This window comes from Natator depressus, chromosome 6, assembly GCF_965152275.1.
Source record: "Natator depressus isolate rNatDep1 chromosome 6, rNatDep2.hap1, whole genome shotgun sequence".
Taxonomy (NCBI): Eukaryota; Metazoa; Chordata; order Testudines; family Cheloniidae; genus Natator; species Natator depressus.
In genome coordinates this window covers 66,052,241-66,072,636 of record NC_134239.1, presented here as the reverse complement: position 1 = coordinate 66,072,636, position 20,396 = coordinate 66,052,241, and the positions used below count along the sequence as shown (strand labels likewise).

General features: G+C 37.7%; 1 protein-coding gene across 3 annotated transcripts in view; it reads right to left on the bottom strand.

Annotated features, from left to right (window-relative positions):
• The window catches only part of SIPA1L1 (signal induced proliferation associated 1 like 1), a 161,934-nt gene that overhangs the window by 107,340 nt on the left and 34,198 nt on the right, over positions 1-20,396 (bottom strand). For all 3 annotated transcript variants that reach the window (XM_074955583.1, XM_074955585.1, XM_074955584.1), the window contains 3 exons: positions 16,540-18,353; positions 12,129-12,259; positions 4,761-4,949 (listed from right to left, as the gene is read on the bottom strand). In XM_074955583.1, the coding sequence (XP_074811684.1) occupies positions 4,761-4,949; positions 12,129-12,259; positions 16,540-18,037 (1,818 nt within the window). In that variant the 5' untranslated portion in view covers positions 18,038-18,353. The remainder of the gene's footprint in view (positions 1-4,760; positions 4,950-12,128; positions 12,260-16,539; positions 18,354-20,396) is intronic.

The following is a 20,396-nucleotide window of genomic DNA, read 5'->3' as shown; positions in this document are numbered from 1 at the left end:
AAGAATTTTAGTTATAAGCTGGGGACGCATCAATTAGAAGTAACGGAGGAGAAGAAGGACCTTGGAGTATTGGTTGATCATAGGATGACTATGAGCCGCCAATGTGATATGGCCGTGAAAAAAGCTAATGCGGTCTTGGGATGCATCAGGAGAGGTATTTCCAGTAGGGATAAGGAGGTTTTAGTACCGTTATACAAGGCACTGGTGAGACCTCACCTGGAATACTGTGTGCAGTTCTGGTCTCCCATGTTTAAGAAGGATGAATTCAAACTGGAACAGGTACAGAGAAGGACTACTAGGATGATCCAAGGAATGGAAAACTTGTCTTATGAAAGGAGACTCAAGGAGCTTGGCTTGTTTAGCCTAACTAAAAGAAGGTTGAGGGCAGATATGATTGCTCTCTATAAATATATCAGAGGGATGAATACCGGAGAGGGAGAAGAATTATTTAAGCTCAGTACCAATGTGGACACAAGAACAAATGGATATAAACTGGCCACCAGGAAATTTAGACTAGAAATTAGACGAAGGTTTCTAACCATCAGAGGAGTGAAGTTTTGGAATAGCCTTCCAAGGGAACCAGTGGGGGCAAAAGATCTATCTGGCTTTAAGATTAAACTAGATAAGTTTATGGAGGAGATGGTATGATGGGATAACATGGTTTTGGTAATAGGCCCAATGGCCTGTGATGGGATATTAGATGGGGTGGGATCTGAGTTACCCAGGAAAGAATTTTCTGTAGTATCTGGCTGATGAATCTTGCCCATATGCTCAGGGTTTAGCTGATCGCCATATTTGGGGTCGGGAAGGAATTTTCCTCCAGGGCAGATTGGAAGAGGCCCTGGAGGTTTTTCGCCTTCCTCTGTAGTATGGGGCACGGGTCACTTGCTGGAGGATTCTCTGCTCCTTGAAGTCTTTAAACTACGATTTGAGGACTTCAATAGCACAGATATAGGTGTGAGGTTTTTTGCAGGAGTGGTGGGTGAAATTCTGTGGCCTGCGTTGTGCAGGAGGTCAGACTAGATGATCATAATGGTCCCTTTTGACCTAAATATCTATGAACCCACTGAAAAAACATATTCAACAAGTATTCTAAATACTTCACTATCAAACTAGGAGAACGTATCTAGTGGGGTCCCACAGGGGTCAATCGTGGGTCCAGTACTATTCATTAATTACTTGGATTATGAGGAGAAGAGTATGCTTATAAAATTTGTGGATGCCAACAGCTGGCAGGGGTTGCAAGGGTTTTGGAGGACAGGATTAACATTCAAAAGGACCTTGATAAAATTCAAAAGGACCTTGGAGAATTGGTCTGAAATCAACAAGACAAACTTCCCAAAGTACTATACTAAGGAAGAACAGATCAAATGCACAATTACAACATGTAAAATAACTGGCTAGGCAGCAGTATTGCAGAAAGGGATATGGGGGTTCTAGTGGATCACAAATTGAACATGAGCCACCAATGTGATGCAGTTACAAAACTGGCTAATACTTTGGGGTGTGTTAACCAGCATGTCATATGTAAGACATAGGAGGCAATTATTCCACTCTAGTCAACACTGGTGAGACCTTAAACTAGCGTATTGGGTTCAGTTTTGGGTGCAACACTAAGAAAGATGTAGATAAATTCAAGAGTCTCCAGATGAGAACAACAAATGATAAAAGGTTCAGAAAACCTGACCAATGAGGACACACAAAAAAACTGGGCATATTTAGTCTTGAGAAAAAAAGCCTGGGTGGGGGTTACCTGATAATAGTCTTCATAATACATTAAGGGCTGCCTCAAAGAGGACAAAGACCAATTGTCCTCCTGTGCACTGCAGGTAAGACAAATAGTAATCAGCTTAATCTGCAGCAAAGTTGAGTTAGAGAGTTTTTCCTAATATCTAACCTAACTATAAGAATAGTTAAGCACTGGAATAAATTGCCAAGGGAGATTGTGCATATCCATCATTGGAGGTTTTTAAGAACAACACCTCTCAAAGATGGTTTAAGGAATACTTGGTCCTGCCTCCGTGTGCAGGAATGGAATAGGTGACCTCGTGAGGTCCCTTCCAGCACTACATTTCTATGACTATATCCCAACACAAGTAGTTTTATATTCTACAGAAATAACACTTGGCTTTACCTGCGCAAAAGTATTCATATCAAAACACTCAGAACCCCATGTTAGCTGCAGTCTTCAGAAGGGGTTCCCGGGTAAGCAGACAAATAATCTCCACCATATGTGGATAATTTTGTGATTAGAAGTGGAATTATTTTATCTACATCCCCCTAGGCATGAAAGGGCAATATTTTTACTCTGCTCAACTACATAACTCCCAAATACATATCTGAATCAAGTCTTACAAATATAGCAGTAAGTTTTTCAGGAGCACAAGAAGTCAACATATTTCACTATCTGTACTGATCTCAAAAGACCTACTCCAATTCCTAACCTTTTCCACATCCCTGATTCCTCATGTTCTTGATTTCAAAAAGGATTTTTACAAGAAAAGAAAGTCTACATTTTTCAATCATGCCTTTTAACAAACTTAATGGTATTTTCTTCCCTAGAGAAATTTTATTTCAAGATTCTAAATAAGGTTATACAAGACCTTGAATTTACCTTTTAAACAAAACAAAATCAACATGGGGTGATCTCAAACTCTTGGTATCATATTCTAAATCAGATTCATCTGAAACCTATGCAATGATACAACTCTTTGCAACAATTTAAACTTTTTGCAGGGATCAATAACTATTTAGTAAAATAAAATGAAATGTACAAAATGGATTGATATCACACGTAACTCAAGAGACCTAAAGGGCATATTGTTCCTTTTAAATTCAATCTGCAATGCACAACATAAGATGACCGATTCTATGAGATTCATTTAAACCACCTTGTGGAAGAAGGATGTGTGCCACTTGTTTCACATCAGTAAAAACAATCCTTGATGTTAAGATTCTGGGCTTGTCTCTTCTCTACTTAAAACAGTTATTTTGCAATGCATTTTACAAATTTTTTTCTATGCAAGAGGTAAATAAATTATAATTTGGCTTATTTTACTAATATCTTATATAAAATAATATTCTATATTCTTAACAGTTACATTACATGGCATTCCTTTTTAAGTGTTAGTTGCACTGCCAATTACTAAGGTTTTTTTGTTTGTTTTTTTACAGCTGCCCACACAGATGTTGTAGGACAAAGGATGTGACACCCACCAACTACATCTGGACCATTAAAGTTCTAAATTAATCAAAAAGCTAGTCTTTAGCTAGTCTACAAAGTGGGAAATTTTCAAAGGCACAGGTGTTAAGTCCTCAGCTCCCATTGGCAATCAATGAAAGTGAGAGGCCTGACTGTGCTTTGTACCTTCGAAAAAGCCAGCCAAAACCACTAAAGAAAAGTTATTTAACAGTAATTGTGGCTCTTTGAATGGTTTCACCTCTATATGTTCACACTTGTGTGATGAACTCCCTGGCATTGCTGAGTTTCAGGAAACCACTAGAAAGCCAATTCCCATGAGGACTAGACTAGCAGTGCCTTGCAAGGCCAAACTTCAGCACCAAAAGGAGGAGACCATGCAGTGCAAAACTACATCAGCTCTTTCTGCTAAACCCAGAATGATTAAGAGAGTAGAACTCGAAGGAAGAGGGACAGATGGGCTTCTAGGCTGAATATGCAGTGACAACAGTCTTTAAAAATAAAACAAGTGGTTTACCAGTGACTGTAGCTCTTTAAGAGTGTTTCCTCTGCATAGTCAAACTTGTAGGATAAGTGCATGTCAGATATGCAAACATATACCTTCTGGTTAGTGAAATTCAGTGATGAAAGCCACCCTCACAAAAGATTTTCTGATGGCCAGTCTAAAACACGCTAGAGACCAGCCGATGCTCAACAAACCATCATCTGATGTTAATTACCTCACCAAACAGGCAAGTTTTTCCAGGAAATTAGTAGTGAGCCAATATCTGATCTCCATCAACACTTTAAGACTTCTATTAATCAGAACTGGAGAAAGCATAGAGAGTTAGTTTTGAAAATGTTCTTTTAAAATTGTCATTCTACTTCTTGTTTAAGAAAAAAAACCCTTGCAGAAGTAACATGCATTGCACTGAGTACAATGCACAGCAGTGAAGAATTCAGTACCTTGGGAGATTTTTATCTTTTCAGTACAATAGCACCAAAAGAGCAGTTTTAAAAAAATAAGGGCTGGAATCCTTAAAATAAGAGTGATTAAATGGAACAACTGCCATTAAAGTTAATTTTTAAGGTTTAATCTTCTTTACAATGTCCCTTCCACTTTGGCCAGAGAACTGTGTGAGAGAGTAAGTGAATGCACGTCCACAATTTTCATTTCACTGAGCTATGCAAAGTCTTAATTATAATCTATTGTGATGAAACAAATCCCCAACTAGCAAGAAAATTAATTTGAATTCAGATTTTACATGAGTAATGTCTAATAAAAAGTTAGCAGGCAAAATCAGAATTTTCCCCTTCAGTCACTGTTTACCTCATAACAGCAAACATTTAACAATTCAACACGGTGAGTTTAATTTTAAGAATTCCAAAAATACTGGAAGACTTGATGAAAAAGACAGTCATTTCAACTTCCAACATTGTGCAAATGCCCCATTTGAACTAAAATACTGAAGTAAAATGCTGCTATACAAGACGAACAGATAATTTTGAACTTCAGTGCAGGTCTCCCAATTTAATTTTATAACGCTGAAGAGTCTTTCTTATTCTTTAACTTGGGACTTACCCCTTGTTCATCCAGTTTCATAAGCTGCTCTGTGACTTTAGGAGTGTTGAAAGCCAATCTGAGGCAATGGATATTCAGCTCAGGAACTACATGTTCAAGCACTTCTTTTAAGGGAAGTCCTCTGGCTGTGCAATGCTTTGCAGTTGAAGGGATAGCATCTTCCAGCACAGAGCCTCTTAAAGTCAGAAGCTAGAACACAGAAATAATAAATTATTTTGACATATTTGGGGAGGAAGTATCAACTATTGGCAAGAGCAGAGAACTGACTCAGGACTCCTAGGCCTATTCCTGACTTTGTCACTGACTTGCTGTGACATCGAGGGCAAGTCAGCCTTTCAGAATCCCAGTGTACCTATGAGTAAACAAGAACAATACTACCTCTCCAACTCTCAATAGTATTTGAGAGATTTAAGTAACTCATGTTGTATAAATAGATACAGATGTGCAGAATGTTATTAATTATGATACCAAATACTAGACATGATACTGCAAGTGCTTTATAATAGTCTCCAGAGGCTCACATTTTGTATGAAATTAATACTTAGGGGAGAGACACAGAAGTTCACATTTCTCTTGTGAAAATCCAGGTAGCAGGTCAAATTTAAAATTGACCCCAGTATCATGAGAAGAAAGCAGACTTGTAAGGCTTTAGTATTAAGCAATGAGAACTGAGATAAACCTGAAAGATGAAATATTCAATGAGACAGACCTAGTGAGAGCTGCAAGAACTTTACAAAACATGAGAATTTCATCTGCTTATGAGTTTCAGAAAATTCCAACTATGAGGTTGGCTAAAAGGGAAGGATATTCAACAGATGTCCCACATAAATGTTTGAGGGCAAACTTACCTGCATATACAGTGTGTGTATGTATATATATATATCTAGAGAGAGAGTATATAAATAAGCTCTAACTACATGAAGGTCTTTTATTCAAAAACAGAAAAAAAATTCTCTTTTAAACACAAAAATGACTGACATATTTCCAAACAAAATATCAGTTTATAAATAAAACCCAGATTATATTAAAGCAAACAGTAATTTAGAACAGACATAGGTTTTTGTTATGAATGAAGCAAAGCACCAAAACATAAGCATCTTCTCCTCTCTCCTTCCCCTCAACAGCTTCACTTCAGAAGGAATCTGAGGACATGTCTACACAGGAACATTAAGGGAACACAACTAAAGTTAGGAAGCCAATGTGTGTAAATTAAAGAAGAGGAGGAGGATTAAGTTACAGGTATTTTAGGCCACTTTAGTCCTGAAGAAAGCAAAGGGATGGGAGTAGGGCAGAGGAAGAGGGAAGAGAAGTTAACACAATTTAATTTATGCACATTGACTTTACATCTTTACTTGATTCGCCTTACCTTTCTTGAGTGTTCAATGTAGACAAGCCCTGAGTTTAAGCAACAAACGTAGAGGGAATTTCCTGAGGATCAATAGCCAACCAGTAAGAGTTATGCACTTCAGGTATTAACCCTAGGCAATCATTAAATACCCCAGAAGTGCTATGTCCCAAAATAGTTGCTGTTATAAGCCAAATCTTTTATATGGAAAAATAATTCAAAAATACTGCCCAGTTAGGGTTTTATTTTGCTATTTGTCCTCCATTTTGTATGTTGGGTGCCACTATACATGTAGTATGCTATGAATTTGGATTTCATTGGACCCTGTCACAAAATTAATGCTCAGTATATTGGCCAATCAAGCTGCAACAATCTAGTCAGATTTACTTGTAGCTTATAAAGCAATTTAGATTATCAATGTATTTTATTTGATTGATTTATTGGAAGCCAGTTATTTCTATGCGTGAAAAAAAAATATTTCTCTTTTAAATTGAGACCTATAAATGAACACATTAATGATCTTTAGTGTGCCATTATTTTACAATAGTTAATTATAACAGGAGTCCATTTGTACTTGTGTGTTTAAAGTATAGTATTTCTCAATTCAATGACCTACACTATGTGAAGTGGTTTGGTTGACCTAGTCCAATTTATATGTAACAGCGTTCAAGTCAAAAAATCACCAACAGACGGTACTAATTGATACCATTCATTGTAATTCATGGAAGATTCTATGACAGATTGAAAGAGAAGAGAATAAATCCCTCTCTCATGCCTAGAGATGATCCCTCCAGTTCGGACTAAGGTATATTGGCTAGGCAAAGTGGGGCAGCGCATCCTGCACACCCATTCTGTAAATACAGAACTTCAGTCTCCAGAGCTGTTAACCCAGCACTTTTTCCCAGCATTAGAATCAACTTAAAAAAAAACCAATCAATCAAATCCACAACAGTTCTTAGAGAATGTTTTTTGTGTGTGCGCTGCTTACATTTGGGAACATGTAATGGGATTTATATGTTCACATGAAACTCGGACTGTGATATTGTATTGATCCGATATAGTATAAAAATGTAGAAAATTTGGATTTAGTGATGATACTTTACTAGAAAAGGGCAGTAACTTAAAAAGAAACTATAAATGTAAAATTGTTTCTCTATTTACTTGGGGGGGGGCGGGTTTAGAGTAACAGCCATGTTAGTCTGTATTCGCAAAAAGAAAAGGAGTACTTGTGGCACCTTAGAGACTAACCAATTTATTTGACCATAAGCTTTCCGATGAAGTGAGCTGTAGCTCACAAAAGCTTATGCTCAAATAAATTGGTTAGTCTCTAAGATGCCACAAGTATTCCTTTTCTTTTTGGGGGGGTTTTGTGTGCGCTTTCTATTTGGATCTTTCTTGTGCTAGTGCACATGAAAACAGCACAACAAACATAATGGACTTCAAGAAGGCAGACTTTAGGAAACTCAGAGAATTGATAGGTAAGATCCCAGGGGAACCAAGTCTAAGACAGAAACATTCCGGAGAGTTGGCAGTTTTTTAGAGAGATATTGGAATAAGAGGAAACTACCCCAATGCATAGGAAAGATAGGAGGCATGGTAACAGACCACCTTAGCTTAACCAAAAGATGATTATAAACAAACACCACAAGCATGTTGGGGCAAAATTAGAAAGCCCAAGGCACAAAACGAGATTAAACTAGCTAGGGACATAAAGGATAACAAGAAAACATTTTACAAATACATTAGAAGCAAGGGGAAGACCCCAGGACAGAGTAGGCCCATTACTCAGCGAGGAGGAAAAGACAACAACAGAAAATGCAGCAAGGGCTAAAGTGTTAAATTCCTTTTTGGTTTCTGTTTTCACCAAAAAGGTTAGCAGTGACTGGACAGCTATCATAGCAAACATCTAGGTAAACTGGGTAGGATCTGAGGCTAAAATAGGGGAAAAGCAAGCTAAGAATTACTTAGGCAAGTTAGATGTCTTCAAGTCAGCAGGGTCTAATGAAATACCTGGCTGAAGAGAACATACTATCTATCTATAAAAAGGAGAATATGGACAACCATGGAAATTTTAGACCAGTCAGCTTAACTTTGGTACCTGGAAAGGTAATGGAGCAAATAATCAGTCAGTCAGTTTGTAAGCACCTGGAAGATATAAGGTGATAAGTAATAGTCAACATGAATTTGTCAAGAACAAATCATGTTATACCAACCTAATATCCCTTTTTACACAGGGTAACAAGCTTTGTGGCTAGGCGGGAAGCAGTAGATGTGATATATCTTGATGTTAGTACTGTCTCACCCAACATTCTCATAAGCAAACTAGGGAAATATAGCCTAGCCAAACGTACTATAAGGTTAGTTCACAACCAGTGGGAAAACTGTACTCAGAGAGTAGTTATCAATGGTTCACAGCCAAGCTGGAAGGGCATATGAAGTGAGGTCCCGTAGGAATCAGTCCTGAGTCCGATTCTATTCAATATCTTCATAAATTATTTTGATAATGGCATACAGAGTACACTTAAAGTTTGTGCATGATACCATGCTGGGAGGGATTGCAAGCACTTTGGAGGACAGGATTAGAATTCAAAATGATCTTGAAAAACTGTAGAAATGGTCTGAAATAAATAAGATGAAATTCCATAAGGACAAATGCAAAGTACTCCACTTAGGAAGGAATAATCAATAGCACACATACAAAATGGGAAATGACAGCCTTGGAAGGAGTGCTACAGAAAAGGATCTGAGGCTTATAGTAGATCACAAACTAAATATGAGTCATCAGTATAAAACTGTTGTAAAAAACTCATTCTGGGATAATATTTGCAGTAGTTTTATAAGCAAGACACGAGAAGTAATTCTTCCATTCTACTCAGCACTGATAAGGCCTCAACTGGAATACTGTGTCCAGTTCTGGGCACCGTGCTTCAGGAAAGATGTGCACAAACTGGAAAAAGTCAAGGAAAGCAACAAAAATTATTAAAGGTCTAGAAAACATGACCTATGAGGAAAGACTGAAAAAACTGGGTTTGTTTATTCTGGACAAAAGAAGACTGAGGGGGGACATGATAACAGTCTTCAAGTACGTAAAATGTTGTTCTCATCCACTGAAGACAGGACAAGTAGTAATGGGTTTAAACTAGGGCTGTCGATTAATCGCAGTTAACTCATGCGATTAACTCAAAATTAATCGTGATTAATCGCACTCTTAAACAATAGAATACCAATTGAAATTTATTAAATATTTTGGATGTACTTCTACATTTTCAAATATTTCAATTGCATTATCTTCTGCAAATGTAAACAGAATTGTTTGTCTGAGTGATTGGCTGAACAAGAAGTAGGACTGATTAGATTTATAGGCTCTAAAGTTTTACTTTTTTTTTTTTTTTTTTTGAATGCAGGGTTTTTTTGTACATAATTCTACATTTGTAAGTTCAACTTGCATGATAAAGAAATTACACTATAGTACTTGTATTGGTTGAATTGAAAAATACAGTACTATTTCTTTTGGTTTTTAAAGTGAAAAATATTTGTAATAAAAATAAACATAAAGTGAGCACTGTACACTTTGTATTCTGTGGTGTAAATGAAATTAATATATTTGAAAATGTAGAAAACATCCACAAATATTTAAATAAATAGTATTCTATTATTGTTTAACAGCATGATTAATTGTAATTAATTTTTTAACCACTTGACAGCCCTAGTTTAAACTGCAGCAAGGGAGATTTAGGTAGGACAGTAGGAAAAACTTCCTAACTGTAAGGGCAAATTAAGCACAGGAACAAATTACCTACGGAAGTTGTGGAATCTTTGTCATTAGAGATTTATAAAAACACCAAACACCTGTCAAATGTCAAACATTTTTCCAAACACCTGTCATGGATGGTCTAGATAATACTTAGTCCTGCCTCAGTGCAGGGACTGGACTAGATGACCTATCAAGGTCCTTTCCAGTTCTGCATTTTGATGATTTATGATTCACTGAAGCCGAGGCTGGGATGCTAAGGTGAGAATACTTGCAAGCTTACCCATCTCGATTCTCAAAACACTACTTACAGACTTGAAGGAAGAATATGCAAAAGCTATTACGTAGTAATTTATGGTTACGACAAAGCTGGACTAAATTTAAAGCAGCAATAGAGTTAAAAAACTCATTTACCTAATTATTTATCCAGTAATAAGTCTATGCAAACTTTATTTTAATTTAGTACGGAAAACACAGTAGTTCTATTTTTTTTACACGCATCCTTCCATTATCTTATTTACTCATCCAAAAGGACTACTATTCTGTTGCAAGATATGGGATGTCTCGCATAAACTAATAAAATAAGATTAAAAAAAATCCCTAAGTGTAAATTAGATATAAGACACAAAAAACCCCACAACTTTTGCCAGTGGTACTCTAAGTTTAGCCTGAGGTGGTCTGCAAGGTGAACGCTAATCTTTATTTATCAGAGTTTGAACTTTAAATAGGAAACAAAAGTCCTAGTTGTACACTGAACTGCATTTGAACTGAATACTTCAGACGAGATAAACTAAGTAATGTGTCCATTTGAATGTTCTAGGAGAAGAAAGTTACATCATAGTTACCTTACATATAACGTTAATTGAAATTAATGGTGGGAAGGAAAGTTTCAATAGCTTTATAAGATGAGTGTAAATGTCAAGTAAGTTAAAGTTAGCAAGCTACACAGAAAGCAACAGTCGGAAAATCTGTAATTGCTTTTACAACCTGTGCCATACCCTTGGGTGTGCCAAACAATTGTGTGTGCCTTTTTATAATAAAACTCAACAACAAATGGAACACACATCTTCAGACATAAGACAGCTTTAAAAAAGCATCTTCCCCTATTTGCCACTGACAAAATTCTCCCAAGAGTGAAACAATCTCTTTGTTGTAACAAAGTGTAATTTACAAGAGATTGGTCAGTTTCACTTCTGCTGCCCCAGCAGTTTGAACAAAAGGACTGGCACTAACCAGTGGTTTCAGATTTCATTTTGCTGCTCCAGAAATCTACCAATAGGAGGAAGAAATGATGGAACCAACACCTGCATAAGTACAGACCACACCTCCTCACTCCCCCAGCAGAGACAGAATTCTTAGAAGCAGCTGAAGATTAGTAATTTCTGTTGCTTAAATTTACAGAGCAGGAGATTGAGATTGACAAAGAGTCTGGTCATCTTCACTCCAGCTAAAGGATAAGAACTGCAGCAATGAAGATAGCCACTCTTAAAATAAATGTGCCATAAACAGCAACAATGGTGGAGATGTAATCTGAATGTGAGAGGAAAAAGAAGAGGAAGAGAATGAAATTTCCCAGTTTGGAAGGAAGGATCGTTTTGTTCTGCTAGAAAAAAAGCAAAGAGGAAAAGAAACACTGTTCTTGTAGCAGCTGAGAGGGAGGGAGGAAGGGAGGGAATGAAAAGAAAGAAGAATCTGTGGGAAAGCGTCCAATCTATCAAACATTTACTATCCAGGAAAGATGGGACCAACAATAAAGCCCAGACTCAGCATCTGAAAAGAAGGCTAATTCTGTACACTGTCCCCATCTGCTTACCCCACCTCCCCTCCACATGTACACTAGTTAGCTGTTAAAAATACAGTAGGCTTCTGAGACCAATGCACTGCCACCTAAAGTGTTAGGGTGGGGAATGTTCCATACTCTCTTACTTGCCTCTCACCATGATGTCCAGGAAATTTTTCAAGCCCTAACCAAAGTGATTTGCTCAAATATACTGTTTATTTGTGGGATGCTACTGTATAGTTCACTTTGTGATATATTTATTTTTATTCTGTACAATATAATTTATTATGGTTCTTGGTAAGGAGATTACTGTAGCATATTTACACGTGGAAGACAAAAATGTATCATGATGAGCAACAAACAGGCTTCCTTCTGGTTTCCAATATCTTCAATACAACAACTACCTGGATCTATGATTTCACCACATACTATCTGGCTTTGCCTGTTCATTACTAGTTTCTTCCCCTCTTATTCCACTCATACTTTGCTTACCTCACTGGTTCTGAAAATGATGCGGTAGTTATACAGAGGTCCATTTTCTTTTATTTCATCTGGTTTTTCTCTTCTAATGCTCACAGCTACTGGACCCAGGCTCTCATCTACCCCAAAATAGTTCCAGTGTTCTTGGGTATAAAAATAAAAATAAAGGAAAAATTCATGTTACAGCTCTCACAGAAACATTTTGCATTCAGATAATTTATTAAGTGTGAAATTCTGGAATGAATTTGGAACTTCATGGAACAATGAAGTTAATGGGAGTTTGTCATTGACTTCAGTGAAGCCAAAATTTCACCCTTAGCCATCAATTCACCAATGAGATCTATCTATATTTGTAGGGTGAAATTTGTCTTTGTGCCTGTACTCAAAACAGGGCTGAAATGGGACTTAACATGTGTTTGCCCCTTATGCTGGTCCTTTGCAAAGGGGTAGGTTTCACTCACACTAAATTAATCAATACATTTGACCCAATGCATTAAAAGTAAAAGTATGGAAAGCAAATGAATGGATGCAAAAAACTCAGAACTACATATTTAAATCTGAAATGACAGTGTTGATTATACTATAAAAAGTAGTATAGACTATACTTGATTCTCTTTGTAGACTAACTTATAGCTTGACAAATGACAGTTCAGGGGCAATACAATAAACCTTGATAAGTATTTGAAGGGTATAAAAATCAAAGAGAAGCATTATTGGAGAAGAAAGAAAGAAAAAAAGTCATAAAATTAATGTACGGACAAAATTAAGTAGTAGAAAATTTAGGATGAATATCAAGAAACATTTTATAACAGTGAGACTATGGAGTAGTACCCCAAAAGAAAAAGTCTTAATTGAGTTTAAAATTGGACTGGACAAAGTGGTGGAAAATATGGCAGAAGGAACAATCACTTATTTGCTGAGTGACAGGTAAAATGAATTAATTCTTATTTTACACCTGTAAATTACTCAATTCGTATGCACAAATCCAAATTTTCTAGTAGACAAAAAAATGTAGTCCAACAAAACATAGACCTGAAAACTTAAGCACAAGCATTCAGAAGTTGGGTTAGGAGACCTCTTTACTATTTATAACTCTTGGACTGTTTTTCATGAGGATTGAAGTCGGGAGGTGAGAGAAGAGCTGCCACTAATGTAGTATGTCATACAGTTAAATGGAAACCTATCTTTAGTGACTAGGTAAATTCAAATCTAGACTGCCTGGCAGGCTGAGTTTAGAGAAACACCCAGTAAATTATAAACACAAGTATTTCTCAAGGCAACAAGTTCTATTACATCATAGTATTGTAAGTATTTATGGAATACATAGAATAACAGAAGATTACAGGGCCTACCAAAAAAGCAACACAGGTCCTATTTGAACTTCAGGCTGGAACTTCATTCTTTCAATTAAAAATAAAAGATTCAATGGGGGGGAAATGTCACCTATGATTTTCAGAATTCTCTAGGAATTTCCTGGTTTAAATTAAACTCATTAGAGAATTTACATTTACTTTCAAAGTAGTATAAAACAAAACTTTGACTGTAGTAGTATGTATAGACTGTGCACAATTTATGAAATACTTGGAAGTTCTTTATTCAAAAACTAAGTACAAACTTGGATACATTTGTAATTCTCACAAGCTTTTTCATATAACAGCAAGTTTAACCTCAGCAGATTAGCTAAAATTAATCTATTGTTTATTTTTTATACAGCAACTAAAATGCGTATGTCCTACAAGGGTATGTCTACACAGCATCTGGGAGCAAGCCCTCCAGCCCACATCCACAGACTTGTGGTAGAGGAGCAAATGCAAGAGTGCTAAAAATAACTGTGTGGATGTGATGCTTTGACATTGCAGCTCAGATTGGAGTTCGGGCTCTGATCTCACTCTCCTTCCTCACCCTCAGGTTTCAGAGTTTGGCAATTAAAAATATGTAGATATTTTCACTTCATCTGATTTATTTAGTTTTCCCAGTAAAAACTTTGCTCACTGCTTCCTTAACGTTTTAGACTATAATAGACTCCATCTGATCAGATACACAAGCCAACTCTATCCTGTATATCAACACAAGATTACCTATATTGAGGGATCTGCCTGCACCTTACATAATATCACGGAAACCTATTACAGCCAGCTCTGAACACTTTCAGGCACCCCACAAATTGTTTATCTAGTGCTGCATGGGAAATGGGACCCTCTCTAATTGCTACTTTTTTTCCTCTGCTGGAGGTTGGGTACTTTCTTTTCTCCTTCACAATTGTTTTTCATCATGACTACAAAAAAGGAGCGCAACTGTGTGTTTTTGTTCAGCCTTAAAAAAAAATTCTTAAGTCTTAAGAGCAAGTTACTCTTCCACCCTCTATTTGTGTGTGATCATTTCACTTTCAGAATCCAAGCTTACATGTTGTTACATTCACACACAAAAAGGCCAGGATCTGCCCTTAGCTACCTGGAGGAGAACTTCATTTACCTCCTCTCCCAACCCGCTTCGTGGGAGAGTTGGCATTCTCACCCTCTACAGTTACCTCCCCGATCAGTCCCCTATGTTACCGCACATCCTCTCAACTGTTTCTACCTCTGTCCTTACCGCACTCACAGTTTTCTTCTATGGTGTTCTAACCTCCGATCCTATACCTTTTTCTGTATTTTCCTGTCCCAGTCTCCCTCCTGCTCCTCAAATTCCATTGTGCTCCCCACAGTCTCCATCCTTAATCCACATTCCCTTACATATCTGCTGACCCTCTCCCTCCTTGTATCCCTCTCTTTTCCACTGTATCCCACATTCCCTTGCACCCAACCTTAATCCCTCTCCTACACGCCCACACATTCTCTTTTCTCTTCACAGTTTCCTGCACAGCTTCCAAACCAGACAGCTGGGCCTTCTGCGAGGTGTTTCATCCCTCATGTTTTGTATAGCCCATTGAGACTGTGAATAGAAGGCACCAGGGAAGTGACACAGATACCAAGTTTTGTATCACTTCATGTCCTAACCATGCCACTGCTTGGGGCAGGGTGTATTGAACAGAAGCTGAAATTTATTACTGCATGAAAATTATTTGCAAATATGCAAATTAGCTCATTACATTTTGTGTGTGTGTGATGCCACATGTGGAGCTATACAACTTGGCAAATATGAGTTAGTCCTAATATAAGTCTCTGTATGTTTACATGGTCAGCAAGTGACATGTTCACTTGAAAAAGAAGCATTTTCAAAACTGAAACATCTCCATCTCTCTGTCTTCTAAACTTGTCTGTCTTCAAGTTCTGTATACCAAGCATCTAAGTCTTTCTGACACTTACTACAGTGATTCCAATTAACATTCACTCACTGGGATAGAATAAACTACACCAAGAATTAGTTTGGAAGTTTGGACCTAATTCAAACAGATGGAAAGCAGCTTTGTAGAAGCCGTAACTGTAGATAGGGGACTACAAAATACCACGATAAACTCATTGCCAACAGCTGGCGAAGACATAAGTAGGGGGCCAAAGCTCATACTGTCATATTGAGAATGACAGCCACAAACAGCATAATTCTTGCAAGTGTCTTCTGAAATTATCATATATTGAACTGGACCTTACTATGACAAAAATAGCCCGTTTCAGGACAGTATAGTACTGTCATGTATCCACCATGCACTTTGAAACACAGAGCCAAGATGCAGTGACCCAAACACTTTGATAAGCAGCAATCCCATGGCATAAACATTCCAAAGTTATGAATTCTCATGCTATGATCTTGAGTCCTACAATTTTTAGGTGGCTTATCTTCTGAACTTACTCAAAATGGCCACCATCTCTCATTACTTTCAGTCGGACTGAAGCCACAGGCTGGCCTTCATAGAGATGGCCACACTTTCCTTATAAGCTTTGCTTGTGGCACCAAGGCTACCAGCTGGCCACCCACTGCTGCCACTGACTGTTCTTCTAGCTTGTCCTTCCTGAACATATCCAGCAGTGAGAGGAACAAGAGGAGAGGGGCTTATATATCTCCATCCCCTGGAAAAATCCACCATTGCCTGTGGAAAGCTAGTTGACAAAAAGATGGATTCTTACTGCTGTTTTTTAAGATAGTTGCTATCTAAGAAAGAATCTGCTGCTATTCAAAAATACTGAAATTTTTGTAGAATTATGTGAATAAGAATTCTCTTCCTAGAGTGATAATTGTAATGCAAGATAACATGCACATAAATCAAAATTGTTGCCTTTTAACTTGATTTAAATGTTTTGGGGTTTTTTACTCTGAATCAAGATATATGTTTTTTTTTTATTATGGGTAAACTTACTTCTAAGTTATTAAAACGTCAGCAGAATACAGCACTCCATAGTAAGATTTGCATGAATTATTACATGCCAAAATAATTTCCTATTTGGAGTCACAGAAAAATACTGATATATTGTAGGAAAAAAAGGTTACTTACCCTTCTGATAGAAGAATTTACGATAATAGTATGCACCAAGGTCCACATGTTCAACGATGTATCTCTTCACTCTATCTAAATGTAACATCAGATTTTCCTTAGGGACTTCAAGTACTGCCACTCCTGCATTTGTGCAATGGGAGCTAAGAGTAGACTCAAAAGAGGCACTTTCGCATCCACTGAAGGAACCTGAATTAGATTTGGACAGGCTGATCTTCCGTTCTCCTTCCCCACCAATCTCATTACGAAAATAAGGACAACTCATCACAAGTTCATTGCTTTTATCATCCCCCTGGTCCATACTGAGATTTCCTTTTGAATTCAGGTCTTCAGTGCTGCCCATAGGAGAATTGAAACTTGCAGAATGGGACAAGGGCCCAGAAACTAATGATGCTGCTGCAGCAGCAGAAGCTCCTGTTGTAGTGTTCCTTCTTTTAATAACATTATGTCGGTTGATTGCTGCTTCATTTAAATCAAATAATATACTCTGAACATCATAATGGGCAAAGCATTTTGGACAAGTCCAAGGCCTGACACTGTCTTCTGACCTGTTATCTTCAAGGTCTGAAGACTTTGTGAGTTCCCCTTCACCTTTGGCATTACGCAACTTACGAAAAATAGAAGAATCTCCAGTCTCTGATTTTGAGCGCCTTTTAAGTGGTTTCTCCCTCTCCTTAAAGAGTCTGAGGTTCTCTCTCTGAGTGATAGGCCCATCTATCACATCCAAAGAGAATCCTGAACCCTTGCTTCCACTGGCTATCAGAAGTTCACTGAGTTTGGCTGGAGCTGTGCTTCTCTGATCAGACTTCTCATCTTTATAACCCTTTAATAAATCAAAAAAACTGTCCCCTGAAGTTCCCTGCTTATCTATTGAGGATGTGCTGCCATATTCCCTGTGCAGTGATGGCCCAGATTTAAAAGTGGGTGAAATACATTCATCAAAGCTATCCACATCAAGTTCACTTAGGGTAATGTCACTGTTACTGCGTTGTCTTATTCTGCGAAGGGCTTTCCTAGGGGAACTGGGGTAACCATCAGGTGTAAGAAACCTAGAATCTAGATTCTCAGACTGTCTTGTTTTGTTTTTAAGAGTGTTCTGGATACTCTTTAACATGACAGAGTCACTAGCATTCAGGTTAACAGAGCTCCCCTGACTCCCAGGACTGCTTTTAGAGGACATACTATCAAGGCAACTTGATGTTTCATTTTCCTGACTTGATCTGCTAGTTTCTTTGACATTTTCCTTCCTTGGGGGCCAATCAGCAATCCTGGCCCTAACTCCCATTTTGGGAACACCAGGAGTAGAGGTAAGGTGGTGGGAACCGTCACTGCGTGGAGGCCCCACTGGAGCCATGACTGCAGATCCTAAGCTGCCATTCTGTGACCTAAAGCGCCTCATGTAAAAGTCATCTGAGTGGACTTTAGAACCTCCATCTGTTCCAACTGCTACCCCAGTGGCAACAGCTCTTTCAGTCTGGGACCGCTTCAAGCTGGTCATGATTTGTAAATATGTTTAGCTTTAGTAAGTTCCAAAAGAAGACATAGTCATCTCTGCTTTTTAAATGCACAATTCCCTTTTGGAGAATAGTCTCCAAAATATACACTGGTTGCATGAGATCCCAATCATGGTCATTTAAGGAAGCAGTTAAATGACAGATATCCAGGAAATTCAGGTCTTCAATAAGTTTTGATATGTAATAGCTCCTTTAGCTTCTGCATTTTAACAGGTGGCCATATTCCAATAGGCCTAAATTGTTTTAACATCACTTGAGTTCCAAAAACTTCAGAGTTATTATAATCCAATGATTTTATGCCTAGAACAGAGAAACAAGAAGACAAAAGTATTAGTAATTTTATGTAAATGCATTATCCCACAACCAAATGTATTAAATAAATTACTACACTAAAGTTATATGTAAAACAATCACTCCATTTTTAAACCCTCCTACACTGTATCAAAAATGTAGAGTGGTGGAATTTTCATGTACTGTACCCATTGATTTGCATATAGAAAGACATTACTTTTGGATGCAACATTTCTGTACAAAGCACACCTACTGAACAGGTCAGTGCTGTTTTATAGGTTGGCTGGCAGAGAATATTACAAAACAAAGCAGAGAGCAGTCTGCCCCCGGTGACAGCTCTAAGCCCACGCACAGAATTCCAAGAAACCTAACTAGGTCATAAAATACTTCAGTGTGACAGGTATGCTCCACAATAAAGCACACACATAGTGTAAAAATCATTGATTTATTACACATTCTGTAGACTGAGTTAGAAAATTACAATTCTTTTAAGGTTTGTAAGCAAGACTAATGTTTAGATATCAACCACCCTTGTGAGTAATTAGAAATCAATATCCACTGTTCCACTTTGTTACTATTTCACAATTATTTATACTTCTGCTAATAACAAAACTGCAGAAAGCTAACGAGAAAAAGATTCTAAAAGGTTTCTACAGTAGACATAACTTACTTCAGTAACACTTAACCTATGCTCCCCCCCCCCAGTCCTATTTGCACAAAAGCTAAATATTTTGGAAAATATGTAGCATCCCCTCAACCCCATTTTCCCCACTTGTTACGTACACACAAAGTGAACGTGTGCACACATACACGCACTTTTGCATACCCAGATATGGAAATGTTTCACTTGCTGACAAAATACTGTGAATATCACAGCTCCCCTATATTCCAGCTTCACAAGGCTATTGAAAGAAATGCTCTTCTACACTCCTCAGCACCAAAACTGATGACAAAGCATTATGTTACTCTTTGAGGAGCTACAAAAAGTTATACAAATATGCCCCGATTGGTAGAAGACAAAGGCATAAGAATGTCAGCATAAAATCCTGTACTGCTGTGTACATCCTTTAATAAAAAGAAGTGGATCATTTTCAAAGACTAAACCAATTACACAAAATGTGGCCTTTAATACTTGCCAAATATCTGTGGAAAGATGCTGCTGAACCAGCACCACGTTGACAATGCAGTATTGTCTATGAATCAAGGGTTCTAGTGCTTCTAGGAAAACTAGTACTTTCTGCAGTCAGCTCTCAAAAGTAATGAGTACTTACTTCCACAGTAATTAAATATCCTGCCAGAACATTTTCTACTTCCAAAGGCAGTATGTTTTAATTTCACTTGCCATAGACACAACCGGTTTGAAACAGCAGCAGGTATTTATATAAAGCTGAACATTTAGGAAGGAAAAATGCAAACTAATTCCAGTACACATAGCAAAAACAGTGCAAGCAGTTTGTGATAGTGATGTTTTTGTGCAGCCATTCAGACATGCAATTGTCTTCCTAGTAGCACTTCATCAACCATATTTATAAAAATCATTTTACATAGCTAAATAGGATAACTCTTGAAGGCTGACCGGCTACTTCAGTCACAAAACTACTGAATTTTCAATTATTTCACAAGCCAAACTTTTCATATGTGGTCACTAACTGTGTGTTCCTCGTTTTGAGCCTGGGAAGGGCCAGTCAGCAGGTGCCCTTATTGAAACCGAAGGGTCTGATATGCAGAAGTGCTGAGCACTCTCAGTGGCACCTGAAGTCAACCGAAGATGTTCTATGAACATACAGTATCATAAGAACAGCCTTACTGGATCAGATCAATGGTCCAGCTAGCCCAGTATTCTGTATCTGGCAATGGCCAGTACCAGAGGCTCCAGAGGGAATCAACAGAACAGGAAGATTTTGAGTGATCCATCCCTGTTGTCCAAGTCCAGCTTCTGGCAGTCAGAGGTTTAGGGTCACCCAGAGCATGGAGTTGCATCCCTGATAATCTTGCTAATACCCACTGACAGGCTGATGCTCCATGAATTTATCTAATTCTTTTTTGAACCCA